Raw genomic sequence first — 14808 nt, 5'->3', positions numbered from 1 at the left:
CATGGTCCATCTGGTGCAGTATCCTATCTCTCTGCTTCAGAGGAAGGTGCACAAATCCCCACAGTAGGCAGATGTGGGATAACCTGGCCCACACGAACGTCTCATCTTAATCCCTAATAAAGATTGGCTTAAATCTTAAAGCATCAAATTTTCTAGCCTTTCTAATATTATTTTTCTCCTAGCATTAACTATTGGGAGCAGACTCTCTCTCTCTCTCTCTCTCTCTCTCAATTAAACTATTTCTCCTAGAAGTTGACAAGGAAGAAAGAGATAGATTCCCACTATTTGTGTTTATTTCTGACTACTCAGATACAGTGGTGATAGAACATAGGATTTTGGTTCATTCTGAATTGCATGACATTTGCAGTCACAGCCACATTACACTAATGTAGCTCTGTGCAATGAATAGCCTTTTTATGTTGAAAAAAAATCCCTGTCTAGCCAAATTACTACTGCATTTTTACCTGTGCTGGACATAGTTAATGGATTCATATTTTCTATAATGTTAATTTTCTGCCTGTCCTAATAGCACATTTCCATTTTATTAACATTTTTCTGCAGTCCAGAATTTGCTAATGCGTTAGAGAAAGTTCCAGGAGAACCTTTTACTATCTGGAGCTTTTAGACTTTATCCATCAACCTAATTTTCACTAATGCGTTAAGCCATGGGAAAGTCAATTAGATTTACATTCTACATTATGCTCTGCATTATAACTAGAAGTCAAAGCCAATCACATGAGCGTACGGATAAAAAACATGTTGTAAATATAATTGCAGGGAAGCTACAGGCCACAGTCTGGCTTTCCCATCTCTGGGTGCCACTCTCATTGAAGTTTGTGGCAGGGCCGCCAAGAGGATTCCGGGGGCCTGGGGTCTTCGGTGGCAGGGGGCCCCCGTTTCGGCGGTAAGTCGGCGGCGGGGGGTCCTTCCACTCCGGGACCCGTCGCCAAAGTGCCCCAAAGACCCACGGCGGGGACCCCCCATCGCCGAATTACCGCTGAAGCGGGACTTGCCGCCGAAGTGCAGCCCCCACCGTGGGTCTTCGGGGCACTTCGGCGGTGGGTCCCGGACCTCCCCCCGCCGCCGAATTACCGCCGAAGACCCGGCTGCACTCCAGCGGTGGGTCCCGCTTCGGCGGTAATTCGGCGGCAGGGGGTCCTTCTGACCCGGAGAGGAAGGACCCCCGGCCAGCGAAGACCGGGAGCGAAGAAGCTCCGGGTGCCCGAGCCCTGCGAGAGTTTTCGGGGGCCCTGGAGTGAGTGAAGGACCCCGCTACAGGGGCCCCGAAAAACTCTCGTAGGGGCCCCTGCTGGGCCCGGGGCAAATTGCCCCACTTGCCCCCCCCCTCTGGGCGGCCCTAGTTTGTGGCACCCAAGTGTGCATGTATCCAAACCTAAAATATGACCCTATGACCTTGATCCTACAAACAGTTATGCGTGTGAGTAAGGCCAGGTCTACACTACAGACCTATTTCAGTAAAACTATGTCGCTCAGGGGTATGAAAAATCCACCCCCCTGAATGACACAGATATACTGACCTAACCCCTCTGTGTATACAGTGCTAAACTGGCAGGAGATCTCCCATCGAGATAACAACCGCCTCTAGTGGAGGTGGATTAACTACAGCAGTGGGAGAAGTTCTCGCATAGGAGCAGCTTCACTAAAAGGCTACAATGTCGCTATACGAGAAGACAAGCCTACGTTTATTCACATTATTCATGGAGTTCAGTTGGGTTACTCCCATTCTTAAAGATAAGTACAGTTGGGGCCTAAATCTGAATTTGGATAGGAAGCTTGAGATTGCGGATTGGACAGTGTCCGATCCTCTGAGCTTTCAAATAGGGCAGAATTTTGCTCTTAGGCCTGGTTTACACGGGGGAGTGGGGGGGAAATCGATCTAAGATACGCAACTTCATCTACATGAATAACGTAGCTGAAGTCGATGTACTTAGATCTACTTACTGCGGTGTCTTCACTGCAGTAAGTCGATGGCTGATGCTCTCCCGTTGACTCTGCCTTCGCCTCCCACCCTGGTGGAGTACTGCAGTCAATGGGAGAGCACTTGTCTCTAGACTAGACACGATAAATTGACCCCCGCTGGATTGATCGCTGCCCATCGATCCAGCGGGTAATGTAGACAAGCCCTTAATATGTATGCTTTCAATGGTATGTACTTATATGGACTCCCATCACCATTATCAGCAGTACAGGTTCAATCTGACTCAAATTCTCAAAGCCCTGTTAAAACAAGAACAGAGTTTCCTTTTCAACAAGAAACCCAGAGTTACAACCACAACATTCTTTGGCTTTCTCCTCCTCTTCCTGGCTGCAGAGCGTACAAAGGATGGGTGCAGTACTCCATGTCCCAGTGAGCATTCACAGGGAGCCTGATTCACCACTGCTTTGTCTCAGCTGCAGGCCTTTGGAACTCCATGGAGATCAATGGACTGGCACTGGGGTTTAATGGCGCAAGGTCGGGCAGAATTAGTCCTGAAGCATCCACACCATGTCCCAATGAAGCACAGCTTGGCTTTGAAACTCACAGGCTAAAAAAGAAGAACTGCATTGAAGACCCAGACAATGACCATTCTGCAGCTGATGTGCTGCCTTCTTGTAGAACACTTTGCTCTCCTGGCTCCCACCCGAGTCCTCCTGTTATATTATTCTCAGCACATGGACAATGAGGGCTCTGGTGCACTAGGCTTTTCAAATAAATCAGAGGAAACACATTCAGATGATTAAAATGGGCTAGATTCATCAAAGGCGCTACAGAGAAAAACAAAATCAGTGAATCAATAGCACTTCCTCCTCGTTAGGGATTTCAATTAAAGTCTTACAGTCATGGTACACATTGAAGTCAGTGCTATAATGTAGTAAGTAACAGCACAAGACTTGATGAACAGTATCCATCAAATAATGTATTTGAACATTTATTATTCAATCAATAATTGCTTACACACACCAATAAGCGCTATAGTGGGTCTAATAATCTCCATCTAATCATACATTCAGCAAAGTGTTACTTGTCTAGTATATTGTTTGATGGACAGTTCTGTCCAGTATTTGACACAATAGTTTATAGTCTCCAGAGGGCCGTGATATTTTAGTCTAATCCATGCAGGAATAATTGGGTTGGTCTTAGTGGCCTGTGATGTGCAGCAGCTCAGATTAGATGATCAGGTGGTCCCTTCTATTATTATTACTATTATTTATTATTCGTATTACTGTGGCTTCCAGGAGTCCTAGTCATGGACCATTGTGCTAGGCACTGTACGAACAGAACAAAAAGAGACAGTCCCTGTGTCATGGAGTTTACAAACCAAGCATAAGACAAATGACAACAGATGGATACCGGCAGACCAACGGGGAGGGGGGTGGTACAAGGAATCATTGAGACAATATTGGTCAGCCTGGAAGGCATGTTCTCTGCACATGAACAGCATTTTGGCCTAACAATCTATGGCCAACTCTGATACTTATGAAGTGCCACTTTTTCAAAATTACAGAAAATCTTTCATCACCACTATAACTACCGCATTGTTCCGAGTATAGGCCGCTCCTGATTATAAGCCGCACCCTTAAAGTTTGGTGCTATTTTAAAAAAAATAAATTTTTAACTTTTTTTAACTTAAAGAAAATCTCAGCCGCAGCCGGGACTCAGAGGGCTCTGGGCTGTCTGCCGCGGCGGGGAGCCCAGAGCCCTTTAAATCCCAGCCGCGGTGGGGAATCAGAGCGCTCTGGGCTGCCCGCCGCGGCGGGGAGCCCAGAGCCCTTTCAATCCCAGCCACGGCGGGGAATCAGAGCGCTCTGGGCTGCCCGCCACGGCGGGAAGCCCAGAGCGCTTTAAATCCCAGCCGCGGCGGGGAATCAGAGAGCTCTGGGCTGCCCGCCGCGGCGGGGAGCCCAGAGCCCTTTAAATCCCAGCCGCGGCCGGGACTCAGAGGGATCTAGGCTGCCCGCTGCGGCGGGGAGCCCAGAGCCCTTTAAATCCCAGCCGCGGCGGGGAATCAGAGCGCTCTGGGCTGCCCGCCGCGGCGGGGAGCCCAGAGCCCTTTAAATCCCAGCCGCGGCCGGGACTCAGAGGGCTCTAGGCTGCCCGCCGCGGCGGGGAGCCCAGAGCTCTTTAAATCCCAGCCGCGGCGGGGAATCAGAGGGCTCTAGGCTGCCCGCTGCGGCGGGGAGCCCAGAGCTCTTTAAATCCCAGCCGCGGCCGGGACTCAGAGGGCTCTAGGCTGCCCGCTGCGGCGGGGAGCCCAGAGCTCTTTAAATCCCAGCCGCGGCCGGGACTCAGAGGGCTCTAGGCTGCCCGCTGCAGCGGGGAGCCCAGAGCTCTTTAAATCCCAGCCGCGGCGGGGAATCAGAGGGCTCCGGGCTGCCCGCCGCGGCGGGGAGCCCAGAGCCCTTTAAATCCCAGCCGCGGCCGGGACTCAGAGGGCTCTAGGCTGCCCGCTGCGGCGGGGAGCCCAGAGCTCTTTAAATTCCAGCCGCGGCGGGGAATCAGAGGGCTCTGGGCTTCCCGCCGCGGCGGGCAGCCCAGAGCGCTCTGATTCCCCGCCGCGGCTGGGATTTAAAGTATTTTTATTGGGTTTTTTTTGACAAGATCCCGCTTATAGGCCGCACCCCTAGTTTAAAGACTTAAATTAGGGGAAAAAAGTGCGGCCTATACTCGGGACAATACGGTATTTATAATTACTAGTATCACAATACCACCTAGAGACCCTAAACAAACTTCAGGGTCCCATTGTGCTACGAGCTGTACGAACGCATGGTAAGAGATAACACTTTGGGACAGAGACTTACAATCTAAATCGACAAGACAGACAAAGGAAGTATTGTTTATCATCATTTTACAGATGGGAGAACCAAAGCATATAGATGAAGTGACTTGCTCAAGGTCACATGGAGTGTACAGCAGAGATGGGAATTGGACCCAGATCTCCTGAATCTCAGTCTCCTGTATTAGCCACAAGTACGTCCTGCCTCTTTGTTGGTCATTTATGTAATAGAGTTTTCACAAATGAGAAATGCCATTGATCTATTGCAGATAGACAACAACAACTACCTCCTCGCTACCATCTTGATGTGCGTGAATCATAATTCTCAAGTAACTTCTAATTGCTTCTCAGGCTGAACGGAACAGAAGGCCAAGAAATAGTATAGAATACGCATTTAAACCTCAGTACATTCTTTTAAATTGTCTTCTACAAATTGACTTTCTCCCCCCTGCTCTCTATGTTGGCTGGCCTAGGGATTGGTTTACCTCGTGTACATGTTTATTTGGGGATAACTTCTATTTAACCCTTTGCTCGTGGTGCAGCAAGTATGGCTAGAGGGAACAGAGGCAGTCAGAGCTCATGTTGTTCCAAAGCACTTCGATAATTCTCATTCTCCCTCAGTAAGTATTTTGGTTAAAGGGTCAGCTCACAAAAGGTAATCCTCAAATGGATATGATCCTGAGCCAATTGGAATCAATGGGAAAGCCCGCATTGATTTCAGTGGGTCAAGATCAAGCCCTATATAAATGTAAGGGGGGGGGGTGGAGAGAGAGAGAGAGAGAGAGAGAGAGAGAGAGAGAGAGAGAGACAGAATATGGATAACACTTTCTCTAGAAAAAAGAACAAGGAGTACTTGTGGCAACGTGGGTTTTAGCCCACAAAAGCTTATGCCCAAATAAATGTGTTAGTCTCTAAGGTGCCACAAGTACTCCTCATTCTTTTTGCTGATACAGACTAACACAGCTACCACTCTAAAACTTTCTCTAGATGTTCTCTGTTGTGTTCTCCACCTAGCTAGGGGGTGAGCTTCTTGGACAGGGACCATGTCTTCTGTGTCTTGTACAGCACTGATTGTACTGTTAACACCTCCTTGCTAATAAATATCAGAGCTAACTTCTTGTAGCTTCTGCTACAAGATGCCTTTTTCCTCCCTCGCCTATTGTGCTGTGCATGAGATCCTGCAGCAATCTGTTCAGCCAGCTTGCGAAGCTGCATCAGGGAACAGCAGTCCAGTTAGACAGCAGCTTTTCTGGGGTCTTATTCTTGAGCTTTTCCCATGGCTAAGCTCACCTTCTTGCACACTGTCCCTGTCCCTCTCCTTGCTGATTCCACTGCCCTAAGTCCATCCCCACACAGTAAGTACTCCAGATCCCTCACCTTCCATCTTTTCTGAAAGCAATTCAGATGGCGATTCCTTGTTGTGTCATTTACAGTTTCTATGGAAAGCAGCAGCTCAGCAAGGTTAGAGAGGGCATTGGTTTAGATTGCTATTTCTGCCTGGAATTCTCTGAGGGGCAGACACTATTCAGGGGCTGGGGCACTTTGCTGAGAGTCTGGTAGCACATTGTGATTATCCTTTGTGCTCGGCTAGGGTATTGTGAGAGACCTTGCACACGCTGGTGTATTGATGAAGCAGTGAGAAGAGGCTGGAGCACTGGTGGTGGTGATCACACTTTGTGTTTGATCACTGGTAGCACAGAGACCTCTTACATTCCCATGCCAGGGCTGTGGGGAAGGCCAGCAAAACGATCTTGTCCTCTAACACAGCATCTGCCAAGGCTAGACCAAGGGCACTGTATGGAAGTTTGGATAGTCTTTACTTGGATACAGAGGTGATCCTTCTTTGCTGTGAATTCTCACCCCCTCCCCAACTGGACTGCCTGGTGATGTGGGAGCAGGGTCACAGTGAGTTTAATCCCTCTTGCTTGTTTAGAGGAGCTGGGAGAGTTATCGTCTCCATCTGCGAACACACTGGTAATGAAAGACCAGCCCAAAAGAAGTGTTAATAGCAATTGTTGATGTCCTCCTGCAAGAACGCAGGAGCTTGGCTTCCCTCAAAGAAAAAGTCATCAAGACCCCAATAACAAATGCTCCTGGAATCTCAGAGAGACAAAGTGGGTGAGGTAATCTCCTTTACTGGACCAACTTCTGTTGGTGGAAGAGACAGGCTTTTGAGTTTACACCGAGATCTGGAATCTCAGACAGTTAGCAGTGACCAACTATATACTTTAACACCCCCAATGGCCAGGAATTTGTAACCTTCTTTCTCAAGTAAGGGTGGTGTGACTGGGGATACTGTCCTCTCAGGAGTGCCTTCTGTTGGTCAGGTGCAAACTTGACCACATTCTCTCTCCTCCAGCGCCTTTGGGCTTGCTGTTAACTGCATCAGGTGGGTCCTCAGTGGCCAGCCCTCTGGCCAACACAGTCTCTGCGCATGAACAAACAAACCTCTTCCGGGGTAATAAAAGTCCAACTTGGACCTATCACGGTGCCCTGGTTGGTGTCTGCAGCCCTGTCTCTGGGCTCAGTTCTCAGCCCCTTCTGGGCTAGTTTTAAGTCTGTATCTGCCTGGTACAGTGCAGTGCCTCCAGGGCTTTCTCCTGCCCTTCAATTGGGCCTCTAAACAAGCCTTATCCCCTTCTCAGGTCTTAGGCAACCCAGGCCCACCCACTACTCCAGGTCCCAACCCAGGGACCATACAAATAGTAGCCATGTGCTGCTTCAATTAACTTCATCACTGCTGCTATTCGCTGGGCCACTTCTCATATAGCTCCTTCCTCTTCACCCTTACCTCAGAGTTCTCTGTCTGTTCCCTGCTTGAGCAGGGTCTCTCTCGGGCCATCTCACCTGGAGAGTTTCACAGCCTTCCAGTCCTTCCTTGTTCGCCCTTCTGGTCCCAGCCAGCAACTGAATGTCTCAAGCCCTGCAGTGCCTTTTAATTGAGCTTGCTGGGCTAGGATTGGCTGCTTCCCTGAAGCCTTTCTAGGCAGGCCTGGAGAACCCACCTTCCCTGCTCCTTTTCCCGGGGCAGGGTGTGGTAGAACCCTGAGGCCTCCAGCAGGGGCATCAAAGGGCCTGGTACAGCTCATCACAGGTGGTTTTTTTTGGCATTTGATCAGCTCTAGCCAGGACTACTGAAGGGCATTCTGTCTGGGGTTATCTTTGAAAGATACCCAAAAGTTTCACTAAAAAGCAACAGCTTGCTTTACTCTGGATTTTGCTTCTGAGTGCCAAGCAAGATGTTAGTGTCAAACTCAGTATGAAGCCCTGAGTGACCTACACTCTGGATATCTAAAGAGGCCACCTCTTTCCCTGTGTATCCTGATGCTAGTTGCACTCAGCTGCAGTATTTTTTTTAGTGGTCTGTATATTTGAACTATAGTGGACTGGGGCACTTTTTTTTTTCCAGTGGAGATTCCTTGTTTTTGGAGTTTGCTTCCCATGTCAGTTTCCCTCACAGGAGTCTGAAAAATCCACCAAGAGAGAAATTTGGACTGAAAAGTCAGACCCCAGCTACCTGATTCTTTAGCCACACTAATTTGCCAGCGGTGCATGACTGCCGCAATGCTGACATTAATTTCGGCTGGTAACAGAGAAAGCTTACTTCTCCAGGCTCAGTAGAAAAGCGTATTTTCTCTAGCTACATTTTATTGCTTGGAAAGTCTCTGATCTTAAATAGTCAGCTTTACTGCCTCTCTCTATCAATAACATTCCAGGACTGTCAACTGTTTATGTCACTCTGAAGCCTAAAATGTCTCCTGAGTCAGTTTGAAGCAATGCAAACAGCTACAAGCATGGTGGAGAGCTCTTTTTGTTCAGAACATCACCAGGTTCAATCACCGTTGAGATCTGTGGTCTGTTACTATGCAATTTTAACATTTTCAGCCATTTTGACTTCATGAATTACACGGTGAGACAGCAAGTCATGTATCTATGCAATGCCAAGAGTCCAAACCACTGTAATCTCAGAGGTAACTGAGCCCATCACCACTTTTACTCTACAGCTAATTTACATGCAACAGTTTCATTGGTTGCATACAGGAGACTGCACAGATGTGGCTTATGTGGCCCAGCTGCCACACCCTTGTGAGAAGATGGGTGTTCAGCTAGTAATACAATAATAAAGCAGCCAAAGTAAGAGATACTGTCGCTGGCAAATGTTCTGAGCAATTTTCAGCTTGGACAAGACAAAGTACGTAAGGTCTATCTACATATGATCAGATAGATAGATAGATAGATAGAGACACCATAGATATGTCACAGTATCTGAATAAGTAGTGGGCCCTTTTCCATACACAACTCATCCTGAGAAAGATATAGGGATAGCACGGCACTCCTCTTTCACACACACACCTTCCTTTTCCATTCTTTCTGACATCTTCAGTTTTGCCAAAAGAATGATGTATTTCAAAATGAGGAAGACCACAGAATATTTCCTGAATCCAACAGATTTAGTTGCCACAGCTAAGCCCACTGCCTAGGAAGCAGCAGTGCCTATTGTAACTGTAATGCAGTAGACATGGGAATGGCCTGCAGCCTGATTCTCTTATGGCAGAATATGTGTAACTCCCATTGGTTTTAATGGGAACTTATTCACATCCTGCAGTGGGAGCGCAGAGTTTCGGTGGTTTCTAGCTCACCAGAATAATAAAACTTGGGCAGGACACATGGGAGACAAGTCTGGGGTTACAGCGGATTGTAGAAGTGAGGTGAAAGCCTTAAGCAGACCATTAGTGCTTCTTTCCCCACCCAATTCATGGGATGGAATCAGCCTTGCCCTGATGAAAAGATCTTGTAGAATTTAATAGTGAAGGAAACAGTTCCCAAATAATATTTTGGCCATCCAACGGAATTAGTTCTATCCCAGCCATGCAACCCTATATGATGGTTCAAAACACCTATGGAAAGGATCTCATTTGCCATTGAATTCCATAGTATTTTAGAGTAATTGCTATAGAACTCTAACTTCTAACTAGAGAATTTCTTATGGGTGGTACACACTACACTATCTATCTATCTATCTAATCTATCTAAACTATTTTGTCTGTTTTTATATACAGTAATTAAATGTATCATAATCATGCTCTTTTTAATGCAGTGTATAGCTTCCTAGGTTGAGCACTTGTAGGGGGAGGGGAATTCATTCTGACTAGAGAGAAGACCCAGCAAGAGCCAGTCATAGCTATCTTTTGGTCTCTGTGCAGCCAGCTAGCATTGCTGGGGCTTTTGTGACAGCCCTTTGTTCAGCTGCGGCACAACACAGACGATGATGCACATTGTCGAGGAATGCTTGCTGACTAGGTTCAGCAGTGGCCTAGAAGAACTGAAGATGCCATCGTTGGCTAGACGATGATGCACACGCTAAATAAATAAATGTCACAATGTCGAGCAGATGGCAATCCCTGAACACTGCATTCTGTCAGCTGTACTAGTTTTTACTCAAGCTCTGATCTACTAATCTGGACCGACAGAATTAATTGCTCCAAAACCTCTCAGTCATGCCAAACAGAATTGTGGGTGCTTTCTGGACTTCTTTTGAAAGCCAGCATTTTCATTGGGTTGGAAAAAATGGAAAATAAGAAACAGGCTGACATTACTATTGAGGATCACAGCTTATTAAATTACATCCAGTGGGACCAAGATGCTTCACTGTAGTGCCTTGTCCTCCTTTGTTACACAGCAGTGCAACATCACAGCTTTGTCACACATCACCACAATTTATTTACCAAAAATGAGTTGGGATGCTTTGAATGGCCTATAAAGTAGGACATGTCAGCAGCAGAGTCAACACTGGCACTGTACTACAAAAATCATGACAAACAGCAACTTTATGCCTAAACCTAAATGTCCATCTTAAACTTCCCTTGCTACAATTTAAGCCCAGTCTTCTTGTCCTATCCTCAGAGGTTAATGACAACAATTTACCTCCCTCCTCTTTGTAACAACATTTTATGTACTTGAAAACTGTTATCATGCTCCCACTCAATTTTCGCTTCTCAAGACTAAACAAACTCAGTTTTTTCAATCTTCCCTCATAGGTCATGTTTTCTAGACTTTTAGTCATTTTTGCTGCTCTTCTCTGGACTTTTTCCAATTTGTCCATATCTTTCCTGAAATGAGGCACACAGAACTGGACACAATATTCCAGTTGAGGCCTAATCAGTGTGGTATAGAAGAGAAGAATTACTTTGTGTCTTGCTTTCAACACTCTTGCTACTATATCCCAGAATGAGATTTGCTTTTTTTTGCAACAGTGTCACACTATTGACTCATATTTAGCTTGTGATCCACTATGACCCTCAGATCCCTTTCCACAGCACTCCTTCCTAGGCAGTCATTTACTATTTTGTATGTGTGCAATTGATTGTTCCTTCCTAAGTGGAGTACTTTGCATTCGTCCTTATTGAATTTATCCTATTTACTTCAGACCATTTCTCCAGTTTGTCCATGAGTGCAAGGGACTGGACTAGATGACCTCTTGAGGTTGCTTCCAGTTCTACAATTCTCTGATTTATAACCTCCCCTAGAAGACTAAAATGAAAGCAAGGTCTCTTGATGGATTGATGGATGGAGGATTGATGGATGGAGGTCACATAAATATATTTTCAAGAAAGAAATATTGCATCCTCGAATCCCAGCAGAGTGACAGCTCAAAAACCTTGATCTGTCCTTAACATACTAGAGTAGAAGAGATTTAGGAGTGATTACATAATTCTCAGCCAGATGGATCTTGAAATATCATTTTGGTTACTAGTATCAGAAGGGTAGCCGTGTTAGTCTGTATCCACAAAAACAACAAGGAGTCCGGTGGCACCTTAAAGACTAACAGATTTATTTGGGCATAAGCTTTTGTGAGTAAAAAACAAAGAAGTGGGGTTTTTTTACTCATGAAAGCTTATGCCCAAATAAACCTGTTAGTCTTTAAGGTGCCACTGGATTCCTCATTATTTTGGTTACTGTTTTCATGTCATGTGAAATGTCATATCCCATTATGTCCGGTGATTAACCAACCCTTTATAAATGGAACAGTCATGTAAACATGACTATTTCTCCACTCTGCTCCTACTGAAACAAAAATACTGGACAAATAAAAATAAACAAGGTGTAAGGATGATACCAAAAGATCATGGGGATCTGAAATGGATGTAGATTCTTCCACCTTTGGGCCACTAGTACAAGGCCAGTCTGAGTTAGTAGTGGCCTCAAATTGTTAATGATCTAATAACTGTTTGGTTACTTGATGATTTGGTAGGTCTTGGACTTGCTTCTGTTGGACAGGTTTACACATGATAACTGCAAGTGATGCCACCTGGCACCTGTTAGCAATTTTGGCATGGAGACCAAGAGAGCTGAATGGGTTTTTACACTGCATTTCTTCTCACCCTTCCAGGTCAAGGTTGAGAGCTCAACCAGCCAAGGCCCAACTGCAGAAGGCACCATGTGACAAAAATCCTAAATGCAGGACACAAAAGAATTTACGCAAGAGATTTAAAAGTACCGCTGGATGCATCCCTTTGTGGTACATAGCTCTGTCTGTAAGTGCAGTTCCACGGCTGTTTATTTCCAATGCAGAGAGAGCACCAAAATTGGGTGCAATGTTAATAAATGCAGGACTGACGTTCATAATGGTGAGGGACGGTTGGTAGGTTTGGGGTTGAGGCATGTTTAGTATAGAGAAATCTTGCCTTTGCTGTAGATAAACAGGACATCACTCTCTGCATTGCCAAACCAGCAACATCCATGAGCAGTGCACTGGCATAAAAAAAAAGAAAAGATCTTCTACGTTGCCAAGCTCCAGCTGAAGGATATTTAAAGAATGTCATTACAAACCACTCCAAAATAGGGGCTTCTAATTGAAAATCTTCTGACAAGAACCTCTAGTGAAAGCCAGGCTGCTATAATTATATCAGAAGAAAATGATAAATCAGCCGCCAGTTGGTGCACAATAATCATCATAAAAGCACTGTGCCTTCATAGCGCGAGCACCCCATGATTATTGTACTGGGAAAACTTTTGGTTGAATGTAACTGCTGCTCTGGAGATGACCTGAATGAACTAGTTTGGCCATCAGACTGAGTGAGTGACTCTGTGTGTGTGTGTGTGTGGCTGATGCAGATGGGTATCTGTGTCTCAGGCTCGTCAGAAATCCATGGAGAGAGCAAGAATTTTCTTGCCTGTGTTATCGCCATAAAACTCTGGCATGTTTTGCTATCATCACTAGCCTTTGACGATTTACAAAGTGCATCTCTGAGTCACTACAGAACCAATTCCTCAACGCTATTGAGGCTGCTGCAGGGGGTCTCATATATTATAGGACATCGAAAACAAGGTCTTTGTGATGACATTTAGACATATAAAATCCTATGTAGCGTTTTTACGAGAATAAATGACCAGGACACTGAAGCAATCACAACAGTGTAATGGGGTTTAGCACACACATGTGTTTGTGCATGAAGTCCTTACTTGCTCAGATATACAAAGCTTTTTCTGTACAGTGTTTCCAGGTGCAAATGTGGACTTTACTATAGAAGAATGTGTGTGAAAAATTTGCAAAATAGCAGTTGGGATCAGGATCGAGATTTGTTAGCACTCCTCTCAATCGGAGCTGCCATTTAATGGCTACGTCATTGGATAAGGATTAGTGCTGGGAGGAATTGTCCAAAATTGGGCTATTTAATGGTAGCAAAAATGTGATTAATGGATTATTATTAAAAACAAAACCTGCCAATAAAATTTGAAAGTCTGCCTCTCTCATGCATTCAAATGGGAACCTCGTTTCCTGTGCGTTAATATCAATAATCAGACTAAATAGTTGAACAGTTTATTATAACTTGCTCGAGTCCTGAAGATTTTACTCAGGCAAAATTCCCATTGATTTCATTGGGAGTTTTGCATGAGGAAGGACTGAGGGCTTGATTGGGATAGTTAGGCACATCCCTGCATTGAAGATGATGTACACCTGTACTGCCCCAGAGGGAACACCGGGGGGTATCCGTCTCCTGAATGCCTCAGGCTGCATATTCACTGCTACTGCAACTCTTGATTCACCTACTGCGCCGCCAGCCAGCTACACCAACAGATGCCTGGGGTGGTAGGTCCATGGCCCCTCCCATTTCTACCCCTTATAGGAAGCATAAATAGAGCCAACCCCACCCTCGGGTGACTGAAGGCCCTGGAATTCTTCCTGACCTTTTCATGGGCTACACAAGCGGGGAGGTTCCTTCTACCCTCTACCCCCCCCCCACCACACACATGCATGAGGCCAACCAGAATCTGACCCTGAGTTTTGACTTCAAGACCTGTCTCTCTCGCTCTCTTTTTATTTTTATTTTAATTTTGTATTAATAATACAAGGCCCTTAGACAGCAATCACAATTCCCATTAGCTTCAATGGTTATCTAAAGGCACAGCTTTCTATTTTGTAATTAGCCGGAGTGTAGTGATCCTCTCATCTTGTACATTATGTGAAGTTTTCCTCCACGCGCACACAAATTCTGGAAGCCTGATGTATTGTTTACCCACTCTGCCTCCAGCAGCCCCAGTCCACTAAAGAGCTTTTCATCCCCTTTCATAGTACCAATTGCTTGGCTGTATGATCAGCATGACTGCAAGCAGCAAGAGGCTGCTGAATCCAGCAACCACATGGAACAAATGAAGAAAGGAGACGAGCACTTTACCGTCTTCAGAGTTAATAATTCGGAACAGAGCAGGGCACTTGACAAAGACGATTTCGCCCACACTCGCCGACTTCCAGCATGTAATATTATCCCACATCCCAGGGCACCCTAGAGAAGAGAAAGAGAGAAATAAAGAAAGAGTTGCAATCAAATCCAATCCCCTTTCAATTTGTGGTAGTGCTTTATAGTTACCGTCATCTCACAACCATAAACATACTGCCCATTACTCTAAAGGAGTGTAACTCTTTCACATAGGCCTAAAATAGGTGGGGTTATTTTGTACTGACTACAACAGTATTAAACAGGAGGCATTACTATGGTACCGGAACAGCGATAATGGCGCCATACTCTCTGCG

The 14808-nt window shown here is 45.8% G+C and overlaps 1 protein-coding gene across 1 annotated transcript in view; it reads right to left on the bottom strand.

Moving 5' to 3' along the window:
• The window catches only part of ADCYAP1R1 (ADCYAP receptor type I), a 190483-nt gene that overhangs the window by 70110 nt on the left and 105565 nt on the right, over positions 1 to 14808 (bottom strand). The window contains exon 4 of the mRNA XM_045006930.1: positions 14453 to 14560. Coding sequence (XP_044862865.1) covers positions 14453 to 14560 — 108 coding nt within the window. The remainder of the gene's footprint in view (positions 1 to 14452; positions 14561 to 14808) is intronic.

Source organism: Mauremys mutica, chromosome 2 (genome assembly GCF_020497125.1).
Source record: "Mauremys mutica isolate MM-2020 ecotype Southern chromosome 2, ASM2049712v1, whole genome shotgun sequence".
Lineage (NCBI taxonomy): Eukaryota > Metazoa > Chordata > Testudines > Geoemydidae > Mauremys > Mauremys mutica.
Note: the sequence above shows the minus strand (reverse complement) of the source record. Positions and strands in the feature narration are given on the sequence as shown.